The following is a 21566-nucleotide window of genomic DNA, read 5'->3' as shown; positions in this document are numbered from 1 at the left end:
TGTCAACATCAGATTCTACATCTGAGTCATCATCAATGGGATAGCTTTGGAAAATATCCCCATCCCCCCCCCCCATTTTGCAGTGTACTCAACATCCCTGTGTCTGTTATAAATGATGAAAACTTCCCTTCCTTAGAGAACTCAATCTTTCTTGCACGGGTTCGAGGTGAAGGTGGGTGCTCTTGTTTGCCTCTGGTGCCAATGTTGGAAGCGACCGCTGTCTTTCAACACCAAATCAAAGTTGGATAATGTACATTTCCATGCTGTCATGGTTGAGCAGTGAGCTAGGTACCAGGAAGGACAGAGAAATGGGACTTGGCAGATGGAATCGATTGATGGCTGTACTTTTTCAAGATAGCAAGCTGTTTCAGTCCCCTGCAGCTAGGGGAGCGGAGAAACTGCTCAGTTTGAAATTAAAGATAAACCAACCTGGTTTGTTTGTTTGTTTACCACATTTATATCCCACCTTTTTCTCCACCAAGCTAAAGGTTGTGTGGTGTGGAGAGTTCTCATTTGATCACTGCAACAACCCCGAGAGGTAGGTTAGGTTGAGAGGCAGTGAGCTTCATGGGCGAGTGTGGGATTTGGGTCTCTCTCAAGTCCTGGCCAGGCATTCTAACTACTACATCACACTCATCTGCACTTTCCTAAACAACCCACGAACCAAAACACAGCCGTCCTTCAAAATCCAGAGTTGTCTGAGTTTTGGAATGCGATACTGCAGCCACACGATATGGGCAGAAATGCAAACACTGGGGTAAAGTATGCAAAAATAAATGTGTATATTATGCTTTCTATCAGGTAAAATTGGTTTGCGGGGGGGGGGAGTATATTAGGCAAAATTGCACAGGGGGGGGGGGGAGTGTGCTTTGGAAGAAATCCGCACCAAAATATCAACAAATTTTCACGAGGACTTAAAAATAATACAGACTGATGTGGAAATGTGGAGAACATAAAATCAGAGCTGGAAAAAGATCAACAGAAACAAAGTGGTGTGTGGGTGCAAAAACAGAGTCCCATTTCTACTGAAAATAAAATAGCTGCACCAAATGAAGGACGTACTGAAGCTGTCATAAAAAGCCCTTCCTATCATTCTGAAGGGAATGTAAGCAATCCATTTTAAATTCTTATATTGCAATGCTTCCACAGCCAGACATTTCTTAGCAAAAATGCAGGGACTGTTCAATTGTACACTATCTACTCAGAAGTAAGTCCCACTATGTTCTATGGAGCTTACTCCAAGGTAACTGGGTAAAAACTGGCAAGCCTTACACTGCAATCCTGAGCATTCTTACTCAGAAGTAAGTCTGACTGAGTTCAATAGGATTTGCTCTTTGATATGTTCCTGAGCATTTTCATTGTTGTTGTTGTTGTGGTAATAATAGTATATTTTTATTTGTAGCCGTCCCTCCACGGCCAAGGCCGGGCTCAGAGCACCTAACATCATAAAAACAACACAAATTGCATGAAAACAGACATCAATTAATTAAAATACATCTTAAAATTAATTCTGCCTTTTTCCCTGACAGGGGCTCCAGGCAGATTACAGCTGAACTTTTCTTTTATTCCATTTATCTGGGGAAGGCATTGCACAAGATCCCTTCCCTCGAATTTTTTTCATTACAACAATTTGGCATGGGAGGTTAGGCAGATAGGTTGCAATTGGCTCAAGGCGATCAATGTAGGCGTGTGCCTGGTGCCTAGGTGTTCAGCGAGATCAAACGCAGAAGAAGCTTCCTGATGTCCCTAGAGAATATCCCTATTATTATCGGAGAAATGTTGGAGGGTATGTTAAGGAGTTTGCAGAAGTGGCAAGGGGTGTATTTTGAGCAGACGGTTTATCAGATCCTTCCTCGAATCTGGATATTTTCTGGTCATTCTTCTCCCGAGTTTCCGTATGGATCACTGCTCAGCCATGGAACTCCCAAATGGCCAAGATGTGCTTTTGGGTTCAGTAGTTCTTCCTGATGACGGGGCCTCATGCACTCACGGCTCCCTGCCTGCTCATTTATGAAAGATTCAGGACTATATCATATCCTTTAGACAAGCCTTCCCCTCTCTCTGGACAATAGAGCCTAATGGGCCACCAGGTGAGTAACTTGCACAGGAAGGGCCAGCACCCACACAGATACCTTTGGAAAGCCCCTCAGCAGATGATGAAGGTGATTTTCTTGTGTTGCTGTTGTCTGTCTGTGGCGTCTGGTTCTCTCTGAAAAAGAAGCTCTTTTGATTTGCGGTGACTAACGGAAATTAGAGGGGGGGGGACAATTCTTCATAATGTGATCTCATGCTTACTTTTAAATATAGCCCCTCGCTTGTGCTAGAGAAATTTATCTTGTTGTGTTTTTATTTTGCAATTTCACAATTCTTCAAACTGGCTCCCCATTTTGCGCAACGCAGTGCTGAAAATTGACGTGGGTTTTGTGCTGAGAGACTGATGGGCCGTGTGGCATTTATAAAAAGCCTTGATATCAGTTACATACATAGAATGCAGGCCATAATGTAATCAGGGCTGTCTTAAGCATATGCGGCGCCGGGGTGCACAGGTCCACCCCCACCCCCCAAGTTGCCCTGTCCCAGGCATGCAGGAGGGCGGAGCTGGCCGGCTGCCTCAGCATCTCGCTGGCTCAGTCGCCCCCAAATTCGTGCAGAGCAGCAAAAGAGCCTGTGCGACGCTCTAACCAACATGTGGGCTCTTCCCCAGACTCAACTCTCGGGCCCCAGACTCTTGGCCTGGCACCCCTGAAAGCCTGGTGCCCGGGTGCCCTGCACGCCTGGTTTCTATGGTTAAGACGGCCCTGAATGTAATGGCTATGGCAGCTATTTGCATCTCCTGCCATATCAGCCTGCCCGGTAGCGGTGTCATTGTCCCACCAGCAAACCTAGCTCACTATGTGGTGACCTGGGGCAGGGCCTTTTCTCTTGTGGTGCCTCAGCTGTGGAACTTCACTAACCACCTAGAAGTATGGATGGCCAAATCTTCATGGGCCAAGTAGCAGTCTAATCTGCGCTCCTGGGCCTTTTAAATGTATTCTGGAGGAGAGGGGGGCATTTATTGGTTTGTTTTTGTTCTTATTTTTACTATGTACTTTGTGCTATTTATATCATCATTTGTTGTTGTGACCATCCTGAGATCTGTGAACGAGGGGCAGTATACATCCATACGTGTGTGTGTGTTTGTGTGTGTCTTCACTGAATACATTCAGTCCCAGAGCAAGAAGCAGCAAAATAAAACGATGAGGAAAGGAGCTACCTTTTTCTAACAGTGCACACAATTGAAAAAAACAACCACAAAAGCAAATAAAGTAAATGGCAAACAATTTGGCAGCTCCTTCATCAGGGCATAGGACCAACAGAAGCAATCATAAGAATTTTCTTGCCCCTTCTGCAGTTCAGTGACATACTCAATAAACAAATAACCGGCTGTAATTTTGAATAAATAAGGTGTACTATTCATTGTATCAATTGTAGAGTTCAACAGAAGTTTCATAAAGTTCAAAAAAAGAGCAGAAGATCCAGTGAGTTGGTTCATTCTCTAGTCAGTTCATGCATAAGGTCCATACATGTAGTGGTTGCTATGAGATCCACTATCCTGTAATATTACATATGAGCCTGTACTATTGAAGAAGCCTAGGATGGCGAAACAAGGATAATATTCTGGAAATCCTTTCACAGAGCTGTCCAGGGTTCTGAATTCCCTAGCAGAACAGCAGAGCCGCTCTCCTGGGAAGACCACTTTTCATCACACCAAGCCAAGGTGCTGCCCTCTGCATGTTGGTGGGCTACAAACTCCCATCAGTCCCAACCAGCAAGACTAATGGTCAAGGATGATGGGAGCAGTAGCGCCATGTTTGCTGTGATGTGCTACTCGACTCAATAATCTCCCGCTGTTGTACTGAAGGAGAGCGTTTCCTGATCGTTCTACTGCTGTGATTCCTTATCGATCACTGCTCAGCCATGAAACTCCCAAATAGCCGAGATGTGCTTTTGGGTTCAGTAGTTCTTCCTGATGACGGGGCCACATGCACACACCACTTGCACCAGTTCGCCTAAGGGAGCTTTAGGACTGTATAATATCCGTTGCAGAAGAGACCAGCTTCCCATCTCTCCAGACTTGCCAAACAAAGAGAGTCTAATAGGCCACAAGGTGAGTAAGGTTCATAGAAATAGCCATCATCATCATCATCATCATCATCATCATCATCATCATTTCTTCCTTTTTCTTCCTTTCTAACCTATTAACTGTATATTTTCAATCTCAGAGCAGGGGAGAATGTGATATGATAATGAGAATAAATGTATACAATTTTCAATATTTATATTCTATTATAAGCGTTCAGTGAAAAAATAATATAAAAGAAAGGAAAAGTGAATAATGTGAAAGGGGGGGAGATAAAATAACCATAAACAATACAATAGAGTATATATGTATATAAGGAATACAATTAATCCAATAAATGTAAAATTATTATCAAGACATTATATGCTTTATTAATAGATTTCACATATGGTTGTATTTATCCATACAAAACCTGCAGCTAAAAGCAATCCATTCATATGTTGCAAGAACTGTCATATCTTCTATCCATTGATCAAAGGCGGCCATGGTATTATCTTTTCAAGGAATTAAAATCAGCCTTTTAGCAGAAATAAGGGCATGGAGAATCCATTTGCGGTGACCCTTTGTCAAACCCCATATAGTTGGCATATAGTTTAAAATAATATCATCATCTGGTAATGTTATTTCCCTCCCCCCAAGTAGTATTTATACATCTTAGTTTTTCTCTCCAAAAATGTGTGAGTGTTGCCCATGATGTCAACATATGTTTCAAAGAACCATTTTCCTTAATACATCCTCAAACAGTGTGTTGTTTCTAAGCAAGCGTAGTGGAGTGCAATAAATCCTATACTGAGAATGGATGAAATTTAAAGACTATTTAGCTAAATATGTTAAGTTAACTTAATTGGAAAAGCTTGCAAATATTAGATAGGCTTGGGATTTAAATATGTAAGGATAGGATTCAAGATGTTTAAAGCTAATTTAGAAAGAGTGGAAGATGTTAAGTGATCAAGTTAATTTTTTGAGAAAATTGATTTTGGAAATCTGTTAAAATGATATATAATGAAATTCAGCCAAGGGAATCTGAGCAAGTCACTTAATAATGTTTCAAAGATTGGTTTAATTATAAATAGGATGTGTGTGTATTTGTTTGTTTGTTTTAATTTTTTGGAAAATTAATAAAAAACATTGAAAATAAAATAAAATCCTAAACTGAATTTATTCAGCACATTCCCTCCTGCTGTTTCTGGCAACCGGTACTCAATGCCATACTGTGGCGTTAGACAGGGGAGGTAGAACATCAGAGTAAATAGCCATCAAAAGCCTTGGCCTCTGTGAATTTGTCTAATCCTATTGGAGGAGCGAATTCCATAGTTTAATGATGAACTGCATGAGAAAGTTCTTTCTTTTCCCTGTCCGGACTCTTCCAACATTCAGATCCATTTAATGCCCACGAGTTCCAATGTGATGAGAAAAAACCTGTCCCTGTCCACTTTCTCCATGCCTTAATAATAAGCAGGTGGTCTTCCCAACAGCTGCCATCCCATCTCTCACAGCTGGGGAGCTGCTTCTCAGTTAGTAAGTAAAGGTAAAGGGACCCCTGACCATTAGGCCCTGTCATGGCCGACTCTGGGGTTGCGGCGCTCATCTCGCTTTATTGGCCGAGGGAGCCGGCGTACAGCTTCCAGGTCATGTGGCCAGCATGACTATGCCGCTTCTGGCGAACCAGAGCAGCGCACAGAAATGCAGTTTCCTCCCAACCTATTTCTCTACTTGCACTTTGACTTGCTTTTGAACTGCTAGGTTGGGAGGACCACGGACCGAGCAATGGGAGCTCACCACGTCGCGGGGATTCGAACCGTCGACCTTCTGATCAGCAAGTCCTAGGCTCTGTGGTTTAACCCACAGTCCCAGTAGCCTTCCTTATATCTTGAAGTAGAGGGTTTTCATGATGAGTTGTGCGAACAAGGACTGCCTTTCGTCTGCTAAAGACCTGTTGTCTATTAACTCCATTAGGTGTCTTCTTCTTTTAGCCTGCCACCCGTAACCTTTCTATCAACAGATGACAGATCTAGAGGATTCTATAAAATGCACGATCCCATTTCACAGATCTATAAAATGCACGATCCCATTTCACTTACCAACTGGCCCAGGGAGGGCCTGACAGGCCTCACAAGGACTGCTCCTGCCACTTACTATCTGGCCCAGGGTGGGGCCTCACAAGGATGGTTGTTGCCATTGATGCTGCTACTGCCCAGGAGGACCCGGAGGAGTGCAGAGCTCTTTTTAACATGTTTTGTTTTGTTTTTTAATATTTCCCTTTCCCTTTCGATTTTATATATGGGGGTGGGATGGATGTTTGGGTGGGCTTGGGAATTTGTTAGATTTTGATGAATTTGTAATTTTTGCAGTTTTTATTTGTATTGTTTTATTGTTTTCTGGGTTGTTTTTGTTTTTTGTTTTTATTGTTTTAAGGTTTTATTGTTTTAGGCTGCGAAAGAATAATATTAATTGCCATCAATGGAGGCCACTATGAGGCCTGGGATTGCTACCGTGGAGGGGCGAGGGAGGTATGGCGGTGGGGGCAGATGTTATAGGCGAAGGGGATCGAGATATGGATACGCTCGTACCCTTTCCAATCTGCGCCCCATCCCGAGGGATGAGGGTAGGGTGAGCAAGGATTACTCACCTCCGTCACTGGTGCTGTGCGATGCCAGGTCTATAGGCAATAAAACCGCCACCCTGCAAAATTTCTTTATCTCGCAGGGGGTCAACCTGGCTTGTGTGACGGAGACCTGGGTGCGCGAAGGGGCAACAGTTACCTTACGAGAGATGGCGCCCCCGGGTTTCTCCGTCCTCCACCAGTCGCGGACTGTGGGCCGGGGGGGAGGGGTGGCATTATTAATCCGGGAAGATTGTCTTTTCAGGGCTCTACCATCGCCATCGATCCCCGGCATTGAATGTGTTGGCCTAGTGTGGGGCTCCGAGGAGAGCTTGGCTGTCTGGCTGGTGTACCGGCCACCTAGTGCACCAGCAGCCACCCTGTCAGGCCTATTGGAGGCGGTGGCCGGCTGGGCCTTGGAGTTCCCTAACCTATTGGTATTGGGGGACTTCAACATCCATGCTGATGCCACTCCCTCCTCACAGGCTCTGGACCTGGTGTCTTCCATGGCGACACTAGGGCTCTCCCAGTTTGTTTCGGGCCCCACACATCAAGCAGGCCACACGCTGGATTTGATCTTTGGCGTCGGTATAGATGTGATCATGTCTCCTTCGATGAAGGTGCCATGGTCTGATCACTACGCTCTGAAAGCCAGGATTGACTTTCCACCCCCACCCTGCTTACGTGGCGAGCCAATTTGGGCTCGCCCGCAGAGGCTGATGGACCCTGAGAGATTCCGCCAAGCCTTGCGGGACCTTGCTCCCCCTGGCGACTCATTGACTGAGCTTGTTGAGGGCTGGAATACCCAGCTCCTGGCAGCCAAAGATGAGATCGCACCTAAGCGCCCTCTGCGACCCCGCAGAAACCGGGCTCCCTGGTTTACCGAGGAGCTCCGGAAAATGAAGCGGGACCTCAGACGGCTAGAGCGAGTATGGCGGGGTGCCCGTGACGGAGCCTCAAGAACATCTTATAGGGCTTTTATGAAAACCTACGAGATGGCGGTGAAGGCTGCTAAGAAGTCATACTTCTCGGCCTCCATTGCATCCGCTAGCTCTCGCCCAGCGCAATTATTTAGTATAATCAGGTCTTTAACGTCCCTTGAGGGACAGCCAAATTTAAATAACAATTTGACACACAGCTGTGAGGCATTTGTGAGCTTTTTTGCGGAGAAGGTCTTGTCGCTCCGCCATGACCTCCCTGCCAATTTGGATACAATAAAGGAACTGGAGGCCCCTCGACTGTCCTCGGGTCCAGTATTGGACCACTTTAACCGGATATCCCCAGCCGATGTGGACAGACTCCTCCAAGCTGGAAAGCCCACTACCTGTCCTCTCGACCCATGCCCGTCTTGGCTGATTAGAGCGTGTCCAGACGAGGTGCGGGCCCTCCTGGGGGATATCATCAATTTGTCCCTTGGCACGGGGACATTCCCAGGGGAACTGAAGGAGGCAGTGGTGCGCCCGCTCTTAAAGAAAACATCATTAGATCCTTTAGATCTATCCAATTACCGCCCGGTTTCGAATCTTCCGTTCCTGGGTAAGGTGATTGAGAGAGCGGTTGCTGAACAGCTTGGTGGGTTTCTGGATGAAACATCGGCTCTGGATCCATTCCAGTCCGGCTTCCGCGCTGGTCATGGGACCGAGACGGCTCTGGTTGCCCTAACAGATGATCTTCGTAGACAGCTGGATCGAGGCGGGTCGGGGCTGCTGATTCTTCTAGATCTGTCAGCAGCTTTCGACATGATCGATCACGAACTTCTGGACCACCACCTTGCCGACGTGGGGATCCAGGGCACAGTCCTTCAATGGCTGCGCTCGTTTCTCTCTGGTCGGGGACAGAGGGTGGCGCTTGGGGGGGAATTGTCATCGCGCCACTCCTTGGTGTGTGGAGTACCTCAGGGTGCGATACTCTCCCCGATGCTTTTCAACATCTTTATGCGCCCCCTCGCCCAGCTTGTTCGGAGTTTTGGGCTGGGTTGTCATCAGTATGCCGATGACACCCAACTCTATCTGTTGATGGATGGCCATCCTGACTCGGCCCCAGACACACTGACCAGATGTTTGGAAGCTGTGGCTGGATGGTTACGTGGGAGCCGGTTGAAGCTAAATCCTTCGAAGACAGAGGTCCTGTGGCTGGGACGGGGCGATATGGGATTGGGGGGGCAACTCCCATCTCTTGCGGGGGCGCAATTAGTGCCAGCACCATCCGTTAAGAGCTTGGGTGTAATCTTCGACACCTCCCTTTCCATGGAGGCGCAGATTGCAGCTATAACAAAGGCGGCATTTTTCCATCTCCGCCAAGCTAAGCAGTTGGTTCCTTACCTCTCTCGCCCTGACCTAGCCACTGTGATCCACGCGACGGTCACCTCCAGACTGGATTATTGTAAATCGCTCTACGTGGGGCTGCCCTTGAGACTGACCCAGAAACTCCAGCGGGTGCAGAATGCTGCAGCGAGACTCCTTACGAGGTCTTCGCTGCGAGATCACATTCACCCGGTGCTATACCAGCTGCACTGGCTCCCGGTGGAGTACAGGATCAGGTTTAAGGTGCTGGTTTTAACCTTTAAAGCCCTATACGGCCTAGGACCCTTGTACCTACGGGACCGCCTCTCCTGGTATGCCCCACAGAGAAACTTACGGTCTTCAAATAAAAACATCTTGAAGGTCCCAGGCCACAGAGAAGTTAGGCTGGCCTCAACTAGAGCCAGGGCTTTTTCGGCTGTGGCTCCGATCTGGTGGAACACTCTGTCACAAGAGACCAGGGCCCTGCGGGACTTGACATCTTTCCGCAGGGCCTGCAAGACAGAGCTGTTCCACCAGGCCTTTGGCCAAGGCACAGCCTGACTCCCTCCCTCGGCAATCTTCGCGGAGCTCTGGCCCAATGGTTGCCAGTGGCTTGAATTAATTAATTTTTATAATGAATGATTTTAGAATGTTGTTTATGTTGTACTTTTGTACTGTTTTATTGTTGTTAGCCGCCCTGAGCCCGGCTTCGGCTGGGGAGGGCGGGATATAAATAAAATTTATTATTATTATTATTATTATTATTATTATTATTATTATTATTATTATCTCAGGAGTCTCTTCTTCTTTTCTTCTCTCTCCTCAGGTGCCGATGGGACGCACCACTTTCTTCCACCTCTCCATTTGGGGCTTCCTGATTGTCTGCTCCTTTCTGCAAGGTACATCCCAACTGGGCTCCTCAAACCTGGACTGGGAGAAGCCAAGCAGATAGCAACCATTAGGAGAAAAGGCATGGCTCATGAGGCAAATCCTAGTAATATAGATTTCAAACATCAATCAGAGGACAAAACGGGGGCATTATATGTTTTTGTGACCAATGTCACATACTGATGTAAGCTTTATTGTCCTAAGCTCATAGGACTTAAGTTGTAAAATTTCTCCTTAGTTCATCAACGGTGGAACCAAACTTATCTTTAAACTAATGTCTATATGTTTGGAGAGATCCTTAACTGAATTTCAGAGGGGAATAGAGAGAAATTCTATGCCCTCTTTATTTTCATTTCTGGACAATATGGGAAAGGTTCTTTTATCTTTCCCCTCACCCAGCTTACTTCCTGTGGGTGCTGCATCAACCTCTCTCCTGCATCTTCTTCCCTAAGTGCCATTTTGCTCAAATCCTTGCATCTCAATCACAGCAGATATTAGACCCCCCCCTTCCCACATGTTCTCAGCATCCTTGAGATTGTGCCTGCCACACAGCCTTTCAGGTCTCACCCCTAGGTCCTGGGTGAGGCCCCTCTCCACTTCCTGCAAATGGTCCGGATTCTGACCCACCCACCTCCTCCACAACCTTGAAATCGTGTTCCCTCTCCTCCGACAGGCACGGAAGCACTTAGCTGCCCCCAGGACTGGATCAACTTTCAGAGGAATTGCTATTTATATAGGCAAATTGCACGGAGTTGGAATGATGCGGAGGTAAGGAGAGATTCTTGGAAGCCCTGTGTAGCAAATTCCTCCAGACACCATGTTTCCAGTCAAATGTCAAACACCCACCCACCCTTCCTCTCCTCCCTGGCAAGCAACTCACAGCAAATGAAGCATAGTCTTGGGATACAAAGTTATCCCTGCATATGTCACATGGCAGGTTAAAAGAATAATGAAAGAAAGATGATGACGCTGCTAAAAAGGTGAAAGATACTCGGAGTTGAGTGTGGATTTCATGCTCTTTATTCGGCTCATAGTAGTGAGGAATGGGAGTTCCCCCGAAATGTGTGTGGACATGTGTGTGGACAGGATTATATGCTTCCTCCATAGATATTCCTCTGGACCAAGCGCAAGGGTAGCCCCACATAGAGCACATTGCAGCAATCCAGCCTTGAAGTTGCCAACGCATGAAGTTCTCCATCCAAATGATGTCCACAAAGGTGGCTGCACAGTACACATAGAAGATATTAGTGGGGGGAAATGTGCAAACTTGAATCATGTTAGGGGAAATTGCTTGCAAAAATGTGTATCTAAGTGGAAAGTCTCATCGATGAATTTCCATGAGGAATTCGTTTTTAATCAATAAATCAATCAATCAGTCGCAAAATGATGTGGACATCTGATGGGGCTAAACTTAACGTTGGAAAAATGAGAAATTGGGGTGCCTTCTTTGAGAGAAGCAGAACCAATCAATGTATTGATCACACTGCTTTGTGTATCCCTGGCACCTGGTACTGCAGATCCATCCATGGTTGTGAGGTCATGGTGATCTACACAAAAATGTTACAGCTGTGCTGTGGTCCTTGCACAATCCTGCATGGGAAATCTTACAGGAGCCGCTCAATGCAAACAAGCGGTTTATGCTCACCTCCAGGGTAAAACCCCTTATTCTTTTTCTCTACCAGGTGGACTGCCAAACGTTTGGGCAAAAAAGCCACCTGGCCTCCATCCTTAGCGAGGAAGAGCACAAACGTATAGCTTCTGCGATAACAGGGGCATATGAGATCAAAGGCCCTGTCTGGATTGGACTGTTCAGAAAGAAAACGGCCCGGAAGGTAAGTAAAGTGGGCAAACTCTCTTTTTCATTTGCCTCTCAGTAGGAACAGCAGCCGGCAAGGGCACAGAGGAGCAGTCCAGAAGACGAGAGCTCCCTGCAGGGAAGGGAAGGGCAGATATTCCCATCTCTGTAAGGGAGGATCTGGGGCTCTGGTGAAGCTCTTAATTCAAAGAGTAGCCATCTGCCTGCATCCCCAGGATGCAACACAGGTCCCTCTCGCAATATTACTTTAATAAGGTTTTAAATCAGCAAAGTTGATATGCCCTTTAGCCTTGGAGCAATACAGTGGTACCTCGGGTTAAGCACTTAATTCGTTTCGGAGGTCCGTTCTTAACCTGAAGACCACTTTAGCTAATGGGGCCTCCTGCTGCTGCCACGCCGCCGGAGCACGATTTCTGTTCTCAACCTGAAGCAAAGTTCTTAACCCGAGGTACTATTTCTGGGTTAGAGGGCTTTTATTCTGGGCTTCTTGCCCTGCCAGACAAATTTAGAAATATCTTTCTGCCACTTCTTGAAACAGTCCATCTTGTCAACAATTTGTAATGTTTGAAACAAAAATAACATTCTTGGCAATACATTCATCTTTATAACTGCAATTCGACCCAACAAGTAAAGCTTCAATTTTGACCAAATTTCTAGATCTTTTTTCACTTCTGTCCAACATTTTTCATAGTTGTCTTTAAACAAGTTCACATTTTTAGCTGTCATATTAATCCCCAAATATTTCACTTTCTTAACCACAGTTAAGTCTGTCACATTCTGAAACCTCTCCCTTTCAACAGATGTTAAATTTTTCTCTAGGACCTTGGTTTTATTTTTGTTCAATTTAAATCCTGCTACATGACCAAACTCTTGAATTAGTTCTAAAACCCTTTTTGTACTAGATTCTGGCTCTTGTAAAGTAAGTACCAGATCATCTGCAAATGCTCTCAGTTTGTATTGTTTAGCTCCAACCTGTACCCCTTTGACCAACAGGTCCCTTCTAATCATGTTCAGCAAAACCTCCAGGACAGATATAAAAAGTAATGGAGAGATTGGGCACCCCTGACGTGTTCCTTTTTCTATCTTAAACTCTTTTGTAACCACATTGTTTACAATTAACTTTGCTTTCTGGTCTGAATATATTGCATCTATACCATTTTCAAATCCTTGGCCTACCCCCACCCCTGAAGATTCTTCTTCATAAAACTCCAAGAAATATTATCAAAGGCTTTCTCAGCATCCACAAATATCAGAACTGCTTTAGTGTTTATGTTCGCCTCTAACATTTCCAAAATGTCAATTATGTTCCTTACATTATCTGACATGTGTCTTCTTGGGAGGAAGCCCGCTTGGTCTCTGTGAATCTCCCCCATTAAAACTTTTTTCAGTCTCTTAGCCAAAATGTCAGCAAATATTTTGTAATCCACATTTAATAACGAGATAGGGCGGTAGTTCTTAAGTTGAGTCTTTTTAGCCTCTGTCTTCGGTATTAGTGTAATATATGCCTCTTTCCACGATTCTGGTGCCCTTTTCCCCTCCAAAATTTCATTACAAACTTCCTTCCACTCCTTCAGCGCCTTGTAATACTTGGAAGTAAGTCCATCTGGTCCCGGAGATTTGCCCAATTGCATGTTTTGAATGGCACCTTCTATTTCCTGATCAGTTATTTTCTTATTCAACACTATTTTACTTTCCTGAGAGATTTTTTGTAATCCATATGTCTTAATGAATTGGTCTATCTCCTTTTATTTCTGCGGCCCTTGTGAATATAATTGTTTAAAATATTTCTGGAAACAGTTTCTGATCTCATTTGGCTTATAAATGTTCTTTCCTTCCACTTCTAGGCTTGTAACCGTATTTAGCATTTGTCTTTTCCGCAATTGCCAAGCCAAAGGTTTACCGCATTTGTCTGCTGATTCAAATGCCTTTTGTCTCATTTGTTTAATTTTCCATTCTATTTCCTGGTTCATCGGTTCCATGTATTGTGTTTGATATAATTTGATTTCTCTCAAAATCTCTTGATCTTAATTTCTTTTCCCCTTCTTTCATTTTCTCCAAAATCTTATCTTTTTTCTCATTTTGTATCCTCTTTTTGATTGCATCTTGTTGAATCAGGAATCCTCGCATAACAGCTTTACTTGCGTCCCAAATTACTCTTTTTTCAACATTGGTATTCATATTTATTTCAAAATAGTCTCTCAAGGTTTTTTGGGCCTTTTTATAAACTTCTTCATCTCTAAATAAGGTGTCATTCATCCTTTCTTCCTTTAACACTTCTGTAGAGTAGAGGGATGTAGCAGGTGCATTTCTTGTGCTGGGTGATGGAGAACAGCTGATCCTGGCTAGATCTCCCCCAAGCAGTACAAGTCCTTGGGATTTGATCCCACCAACTGAAAATCAATTCACTGACAGCCTTGCTCTAAAATCACACTGGGGAGAAGAGCTGAAGGGTGGGGGCAGAGGCGTAGGAAGGGTGATGGGGAACAGCTGATCCTTCCTAGATCTCCCCCATCCACTACAAGTCTGAGAGGTCCAACCGCCTCATCTTCCTTGGGATTTGTTCCCATCCCTCCAGCTGAAAACCAGACACTATATTTTCATGAGCCGCTTACTGCAGAAGGGAGACTGGCCGCACGTTGGGACATCCCTTCCTCAGTCCAGACCCCAACTCTTTTTGCTGTGGTGCTGTGGGTTAAACCACAGAGCCTAGGGCTTGCTGATCGGAAGGTCAGCGGTTCGAATCCCCACGACGGAATGAGCTCCCATTGCTCAGTCCCTGCTCCTGCCAACCTAGCAGTTCGAAAGCACATCAAAGGGCAAGTAGATCAATAGGTACCGTTCCGGCGGGAAGGTAAACGGTGTTTCCGTGCGCTGCTCTGGTTCGCCAGAAACAGCTTCGTCCTGCTGGCCACATGACCCGGAAGCTGTACACCGCCTCCCTTGGCCAGTAAAGTGAGATGAGCGCCACAACCCCAGAGTCGGCCATGACTGAACCTAATGGTCAGAGGTCCCTTTACCTTTACAGAATATGCAGTGGGGATGGACCGATAATGCCGCGTTCGGCTACGTGAATTGGGGACCTGGACAACCCTCCAACTGCAGAAATAACCAATACTGTGTTGAGATGAATGGTGCAGGTGAGGAGGGGGGCTTCACAAGTTGTAAAGATTGTGCTTAATGGGTTTAATTTGTTGGAAGCCACCCAGAATGGCTGGGGCAACCCAGTCAGATGAGTGGCATATAAATATATTACAGTGGTACCTCGGTTTATGAACTTAATCCGTTCCAGAAGTCCATTCTTCAACCAAACCCAGTTTTGCACAGTTTGTAAACGGAATCGTTCTTAAACCAGACTGTTCTTAAACCAAGGTACCACTGTATTATTATTATTATTATTATTATTATTATTATTATTATTATTAGATGGGGCCCTTTGGTCAGAGGTGGGGAATTGGCTCAGACTTGTGGATGAGATGCTCACTTCACCTCACCCCTCCATGGTCCAACATTTGACAGGGTTGTACATCAGGGCTAGTAGAGGTGGACATGGCTTGGCCAACATCGCCTTGTGGGCCAAATGGCGGGTCAAATCTGGCTTGCAGTCCAAGGCTTCTCCACATCTGCCGCAGGTGGTCTTCATCCGATTCCTTCTGTCTCCTGGAACCCTCAGTGCAGGACAGCAGTATATTGTCCTCTGTGGGGTGGGGAATCTTCACCCTTTCTCCTGTCACTGGGTGAAAAGTATTCAAGCCCCCCCCCCCGGCTGCCTTTCACCAAAACAGCCAGCTTGGGCTGGCAGGGGCAGCGGCGTGGAGGGCAGCCCAAGCCCAAGCTGCTGGTGACCCAAGCAGAGGAAGAACCCCAGCTCCTACCTGATCTTTGCTGCAACAGCCTCACTCTCCTGTGGTGCTTCCACTTCTGGGGCACAGGGCCCTCCCAAGCATGTGTGTGCCCCCAAAAAACCTCTAACCCGCCCCCCAAGAAACAAACAAACAAAAACAATTCCTTTAAAATGGAAAAATCTGCCCGGATGGGCATGTGTCCCCCCCAAAAGAGGACATGTCCTGGGTTTCCCAGATGTATGGCAACCAGGGTTTCTCAGATGTTTTCTCTCTCCTCTAGAACAACTCACAGGCATGTCCAAAGTCCGTGTTGGGGGCCTAATTCAGCCCGCTGGTCAGTTTAATCCGGCCGCTGTGGTGGTTTGTTTCCTGGTGTAAAATCTCAAAAAACCTCAACAACTTCCATCCTAAAAAATGCTCAAGAATTTCAACCCTAAGAAAACTCAACAACATCAATCTTTAAAAAAACCTTTGGGGTAAAATCCTTTAAAAAAAAGGTCAATAACTTTGATTGGCCCTTTGGTCGGCCCTCACGGCCCTTCACTTCATCAAATCTGGCCCTCTTTGAAAAAAGTTTGGACACCACTGGAAGGGACACCATGAGGTTTGTATGAAACAAAGATTAAAGTTTCCTTAAAGATAAGTGAAAGGTTCTTGGTTACTAGCATAGAAGCAGCGACCCTATGGAGGAAAAGTTCAGTACATGTGAACATAAGAAAATGCGGTTGGGTCATGCCAATGGCCTATCTAGTCAACTCCACAAGGACAGGGGAGTCCGACAGGGATGTCTCCTAGCACCCTTTCCGCCCAATTTTGATATAAATGATATTGTTCAAGAACTAAGAGGTCTAGAATATTTTCCTGTTTCTGTTGAGGATGTCAAACTCGCAGTTCTTTTGTATGCCGACGGTACTGTTTTGATTTCTGCTACCTTACTTGGGATGTGGAGACTTTTGGGGAAGTTGAATGTCTTTTGCAGAAAAGAGCAGTTGACAGTCAACCATTCTAAACCTAAAGTGGGGATTTGGGGAAGAGGAGAAAACCTCACAGATGCCTCTAGATATGAACGCTTCTGGTTGCGCACGCGTCGGATTACGAGCTGCGCTAACCCGGAAGAAGTTACTCCCGGATGAAAACCTTGCCCTGGGATGCGAGCGGAAATCGCGCACTGGAGGCCTGCGTGCAGCGAGAGGCGCCCTTTCGCTAATGGCGCCTCATGTTAAGAACAGTTTCAGGATAAGAATGGACCTCCAGAACGAATTAAGTTCCCAACCGGAGGTGCCACTGTAAACCTATTGAACAACAATGCTATTATAAGTACCTGGGCTTGGGTTTTAATTCAAAACTATCCTGGAAGTCACACATAATCGCAGCTAAATTGAAATCCTCTCTCTCTATCCACTCTTTATTACGGTTTTCCAGAGTTCAGGACGGGGGGAGCTTAGTAGCTCCCACAGTTGAGGTATTTCTAAAGAAGATAGTGCCACAATTATTGTACGGTGCAGAGATCTGGGGATATAGGAATCTCCTCCTGTCAGAACTCCTTCCTGAAATCACTGCTGTTTGTCTCCAAAGCTACACCCACCCCCTTTTTAAGAGCTGAAACAGGGCTGATAATCATTATTTATTATCTATACCCTGCTCATCTGGCTGGGTTTCCCCAGCCACTCTGGGAGGCTGCCAACAAAAGATTAAAAATACATTAAAACAGTCTCCCTCAACCTCAGCCCTCCAGATGTTTTTGGCCTACAACTCCCATGATCCCTAGCTAGCAGGACCAGTGGTGAGGGATGTTGGGAATTGTAGTCCAAAACATCTGGAGGGCCGAGGTTGAGGAAACCTGCATTAAACCACCAGTCATTAAAAACGTCCCTAAACAGGGCTGCCTTCAGATGTCTTCTAAATGTCAGATAGTTGTTTATTTCCTTGACATCTGATGGGAGGGCGTTCCACAGGACGGGCGTCACCACCAAGAAGACCCTTCTCCTTACAAACCAGTGTGCATGAAGCTCTAGCCCTATACTGGATGAAACTGGCTAGCATGAGTAATACTAGGCTCCCTTTAAAAAAATGCTTCCTAGAGCAATTGCAATTGCAAACCCACAAGTAGGACTCTGAGTCCTCTCTCTTCCTCTGGCTTCCAGCAGATGTTGTTCAGAAACACTGTTTCCTCCAACTGATGTTTCTTCTTCCTCGTCTTTTTAGAATTGAAGAACTGGAATGATAATCAATGCAATACTATGAATTACTACATCTGCAAACTCCCGCTGTAGGAATGGGCTTCGGCAATTTCAGCGCTTTGGAGAATGGGACCAAGTTGTAGGTCCTTGTCTTCCACAGTTGCCCAAGTCCACCTGCCTACCCAGCCGTCGCAGCTTGCGAGATCGCTCATGGGCCAGACTTGCTCTTCTCTGTGTCAAGACATTAATAAAGTGATTCTCCTACACGTCGGCCTCTGTCTCCTTCAAAATGTTCATGGGGATACTAGAGGACTCGTAATGTTTTTGGGGTGGAGAGAAATTACATCACCACAAACAAAACACATACCGTATTGGCCCGAATATAAGCCGCACCCGAATATAAGCCGCACCTTGAAAATTAGAGGGGGTGGGGAGAAAAAACACCTGAATATTATTTGCTCTCTTCCTCGCTGTTCCTGGCTGCATACTGGGCATGGGGGTGGAGCGATGCTGCATTGCTGGCGGCCTTTCCCCTTCCTCGCTCTCTCCCTTTCCAGACGGGGGCCTACGCACAGGGTGGGCGCCGTTTTGCCACGCTCCTGGCGCTGTTTACCCCATGCTCCTGGCTTCATACAGTAAGGTCGCGAATATAAGCCGCACTTTAACTTTTCATGTGCGGAATTTGGGGGGGAAATGAGGCTTATATTATGATACAATACAGTGCAATAATCTTTATTGTCATTGTCCCATACAGAACAACGAAATTGAAAAAATCTACATAAGACATTCAAAAACCAGCAAGCCTGCTATCCCAACTATCCCAACCTGGTTAGCCCCCTAAAAACTCTGATGCCCCATTTTTAAATACAATATACTCCCATAGAGACTACCTTACACTGCATTTAAAACCAAAATCACATTTGGATAGAAACTGTTTCTCAGGCGGTTAGTCCTAGTCTTTATAACCCTGGACCTTCTTCCAGAAGGCAGAAGCTGAAAGAGATCATTTCCAGGGTGTGCACTTTCCTGCGCTATCTCTGCAGCTTTCTTATGGCACCTGGAAGCGTAGATTTGATCCAAGGTGGGAAGAGGGCACCCAGTTATTCTCTCCGCAGTCTTCACAACCCTGGACAGCATTGTTTTTCCCCTGGCCGTGCAGCTCCCAAACCACACACACTGACCATAATACACTCTCAACGGTACAATGGTAAAATGCCATCGACAGGTCCTTTGAGAGATTGTTTTCCCGGAGGATTCTCAGAAAATATAACCTCTGCAGTGCTCTCTTCATCAGGTCTTCGCTGTTTTCTCCACAGGTTGCATCATCTCTCAACTCCATTCCCAGAAATCGAAACACCGAGACCTGTTCCACACACTTCCCCTCAATAATGAGTGGCTGAATATTCAATTTACATTTCCTAAAGTCCACAATAATCTATTTTCTCTTTAAGTTAAGGAGTAAGTTGTTTTTCCTGCACCACACCCCCAATGGTATAACACCGGAGGCCGTGAAGGTCACCAACTTAATTGGCTTTAAAAGGGGATTGGACAGATTCGCGGAGGAGAGTGTTAGCAGCCAGGATGGCTGTGCTCAGACTCAACGGCCAGAGGCATTAATCTTTCTGAATCCCAGCTGGTAGAAACGACAGGAGGGGAGAGGGCTCTTGTGCTCGGATCCTGCTCACGGGCTTCCCACTGGGGCATCTGCTTGGCCCCTCTGAGAACAGGATGCTGGGGTAGATTAAGGTTACCAGATTTTTTCAGTGAATCCAGGGACTTCAGTGGATTTTGTACGGGGACTGATTTGTAAATCCAGGGACTGTCTCCGGGAAACGGGGACGTCTGGTAACCTTGGACTAGATGGGCCATTGGCCTAATCCAGCACTCTTCTTGTGTTTTTAATTTGACTATAAACAGTCCTGCTACTACTAGTGGATGCAGAGAAATAATGGGAAACCCCTAAGTAATCATGGAGAAGATTACTACGGAAGACAATTGTATTTCGAGGAGTTAGGTGGCATGTCCCTTTCCCTTTAACACCCCCAGTTTGAGGTTTCCACGTAGCTTGTCTCCATGGGTGTTCTCACCCTTGCACATTCAGACATTCTGAACTTCTCAAGCAACTGCTCAATCTTGCCTTTTTGACTGAGCAAGAAGCTTCCATCTTCAGACCGCTCTATCTGGACTCCAAGGTAAACTTTCACTGAACATAGGTTCTAGAGTTGCAACCCTTTTCCAAGCCTTGTGGCAAAGCCTTGAACGTGCTTCTCTGTCCTTGCCACATAAACTATATTATCCACAAAGATCAAGACCAGTTCTTGTGACTCTCCTGACCCTTTCAGGTACAGGCAGCTGTCAGCAAGACTCCTCTTGAAACCTAAATTCTCTAAGGCTTCATTCAGACACAAGTTGCAGTTCCTGGCCACCTGTTTCAGTCCGTAAATGGACTTGTGAAGTTTCCACATTGCATCTGGCCTATTGCCCTCTAACCCTGGAGGAGGAAGCATGTACAGATCCTCTTGGAGGTCTGAGTTCAAGTAGGCTACATCCACATCAAAGGGATGCACTTCATGACCTCTCTGTGCAGCAATGGCTAAGAGCATGTGCAGAGTTTCACTCCGGGAAGTAGGAGCATACACCTCAGTGTAATGCAGCCTCTGGCTACCAGCCTAGCCTTGTACTGTGGTTCTCCAGTTGCTGTGGGTTTAAGATGGTAAACCCAACAGCTGCTCACAGCCTGTTTACCTGCTGGCAGTGTCGTGATGGAGAACGCACCTAGAGACTCCATTGAGTTCATCTCCTTCTGCATTGCCTCTTGCCATTTCCTGGGTTCTGCTTCAGGGAATTTCTGAACTTCCTCATAACTCTCAGGTTCACAGTGAGCTACACCAACCGACACACTAGTGACCTCAAACCTGTAGGGTGGTTTACCCTTAGTGGTGAGAGTTGAACGCCTCAGCACAACTTCAGGTACCCCCTCTAACCCACTAGGGCCAGCGAGAGTGTCCTTGGCTTCAGAGAACTCCCACTCTCCCTCTGACTTTCTGTGCCTCCTGAACTTCTCAACTGGACTTGTGGGTGAGGAAGCGCACTCTTTTCCGCTAACTTGACAACTTTAGGAGATGCCCTTGGCTGTTCCTGCTCTGGGTCTGGACTCTGCGCCTCAGCAGCAGGATCAGTTTCTAGCTCTCCCTCATCAGCAGAGGCAAGCAGGCTCTCTGAAAGAACATCAGGATTCCCATGTATGCATTTCCACCCACTCTGCTCAGAGAACTCAGCACTCCTGCTGACTAGAACCCTGGACTGATTGCCTTCTGGATAGGCAAACCTCCCCCCCTTGGTTCCTGCCTTATACCCACAGAAGATCATCCTTCGGGACCTAGGTCCACCTTTTCTGTGCTTGGCCTTTGGAACAAGGACCCAAGGCTCACAGCCAAATACAGTGGTGCCTCGCAAGATGAAAAGAATCCGTTCCGCGAGTCTCTTCATCTTGCGGTTTTTTCGTCTTGCGAAGCAAGCCCATTAGCGGCTTAGCGGCTTAGCGCTATTAGCGGCTTAGCGAGCTTAGCGGATCAGCTGATAAGCAGCTTAGCGGATTAGCGTATCAGCTGATAAGCGGCTTAGCGGCTTAGCGGATCAGCTGATAAGCGGCTTACCGCACAGCTGTTAAGCGGCTTAGCGGCTTAGCGGATCAGCTGATAAGTGGCTTAGCGGCTTGGGAAAAAGGGGGGGAAGGAACAAAAAGCTGCAGGAAGTCGCAAGACATTTTCGTCTTGCGAAGCAAGCCCATAGGAAATTCATTTTGCGAAGCACCTCCAAAACGGAAAACCCTTTCG

At 46.2% G+C, this 21566-nt stretch overlaps 1 protein-coding gene across 1 annotated transcript; it reads left to right on the top strand.

Moving 5' to 3' along the window:
* Window positions 1-1897: 1897 nt before the first annotated feature.
* LOC144329105 (C-type lectin lectoxin-Thr1-like) lies at window positions 1898-17823 on the top strand. The gene is made up of 7 exons (XM_077935629.1): window positions 1898-1976; window positions 4020-4147; window positions 9831-9903; window positions 10566-10660; window positions 11575-11733; window positions 14743-14845; window positions 17756-17823. The coding sequence occupies exons 1-7, from the start codon at window positions 1898-1900 to the stop codon at window positions 17821-17823; spliced, it is 705 nt and encodes a 234-aa protein (XP_077791755.1).
* Window positions 17824-21566: the final 3743 nt, after the last annotated feature.

This window comes from Podarcis muralis, chromosome 10 (genome assembly GCF_964188315.1).
Source record: "Podarcis muralis chromosome 10, rPodMur119.hap1.1, whole genome shotgun sequence".
Taxonomy (NCBI): domain Eukaryota; kingdom Metazoa; phylum Chordata; class Lepidosauria; order Squamata; family Lacertidae; genus Podarcis; species Podarcis muralis.
The sequence above is the reverse complement of the archived record's forward strand: the minus strand, read 5'-3'. Positions and strand labels throughout refer to the sequence as shown.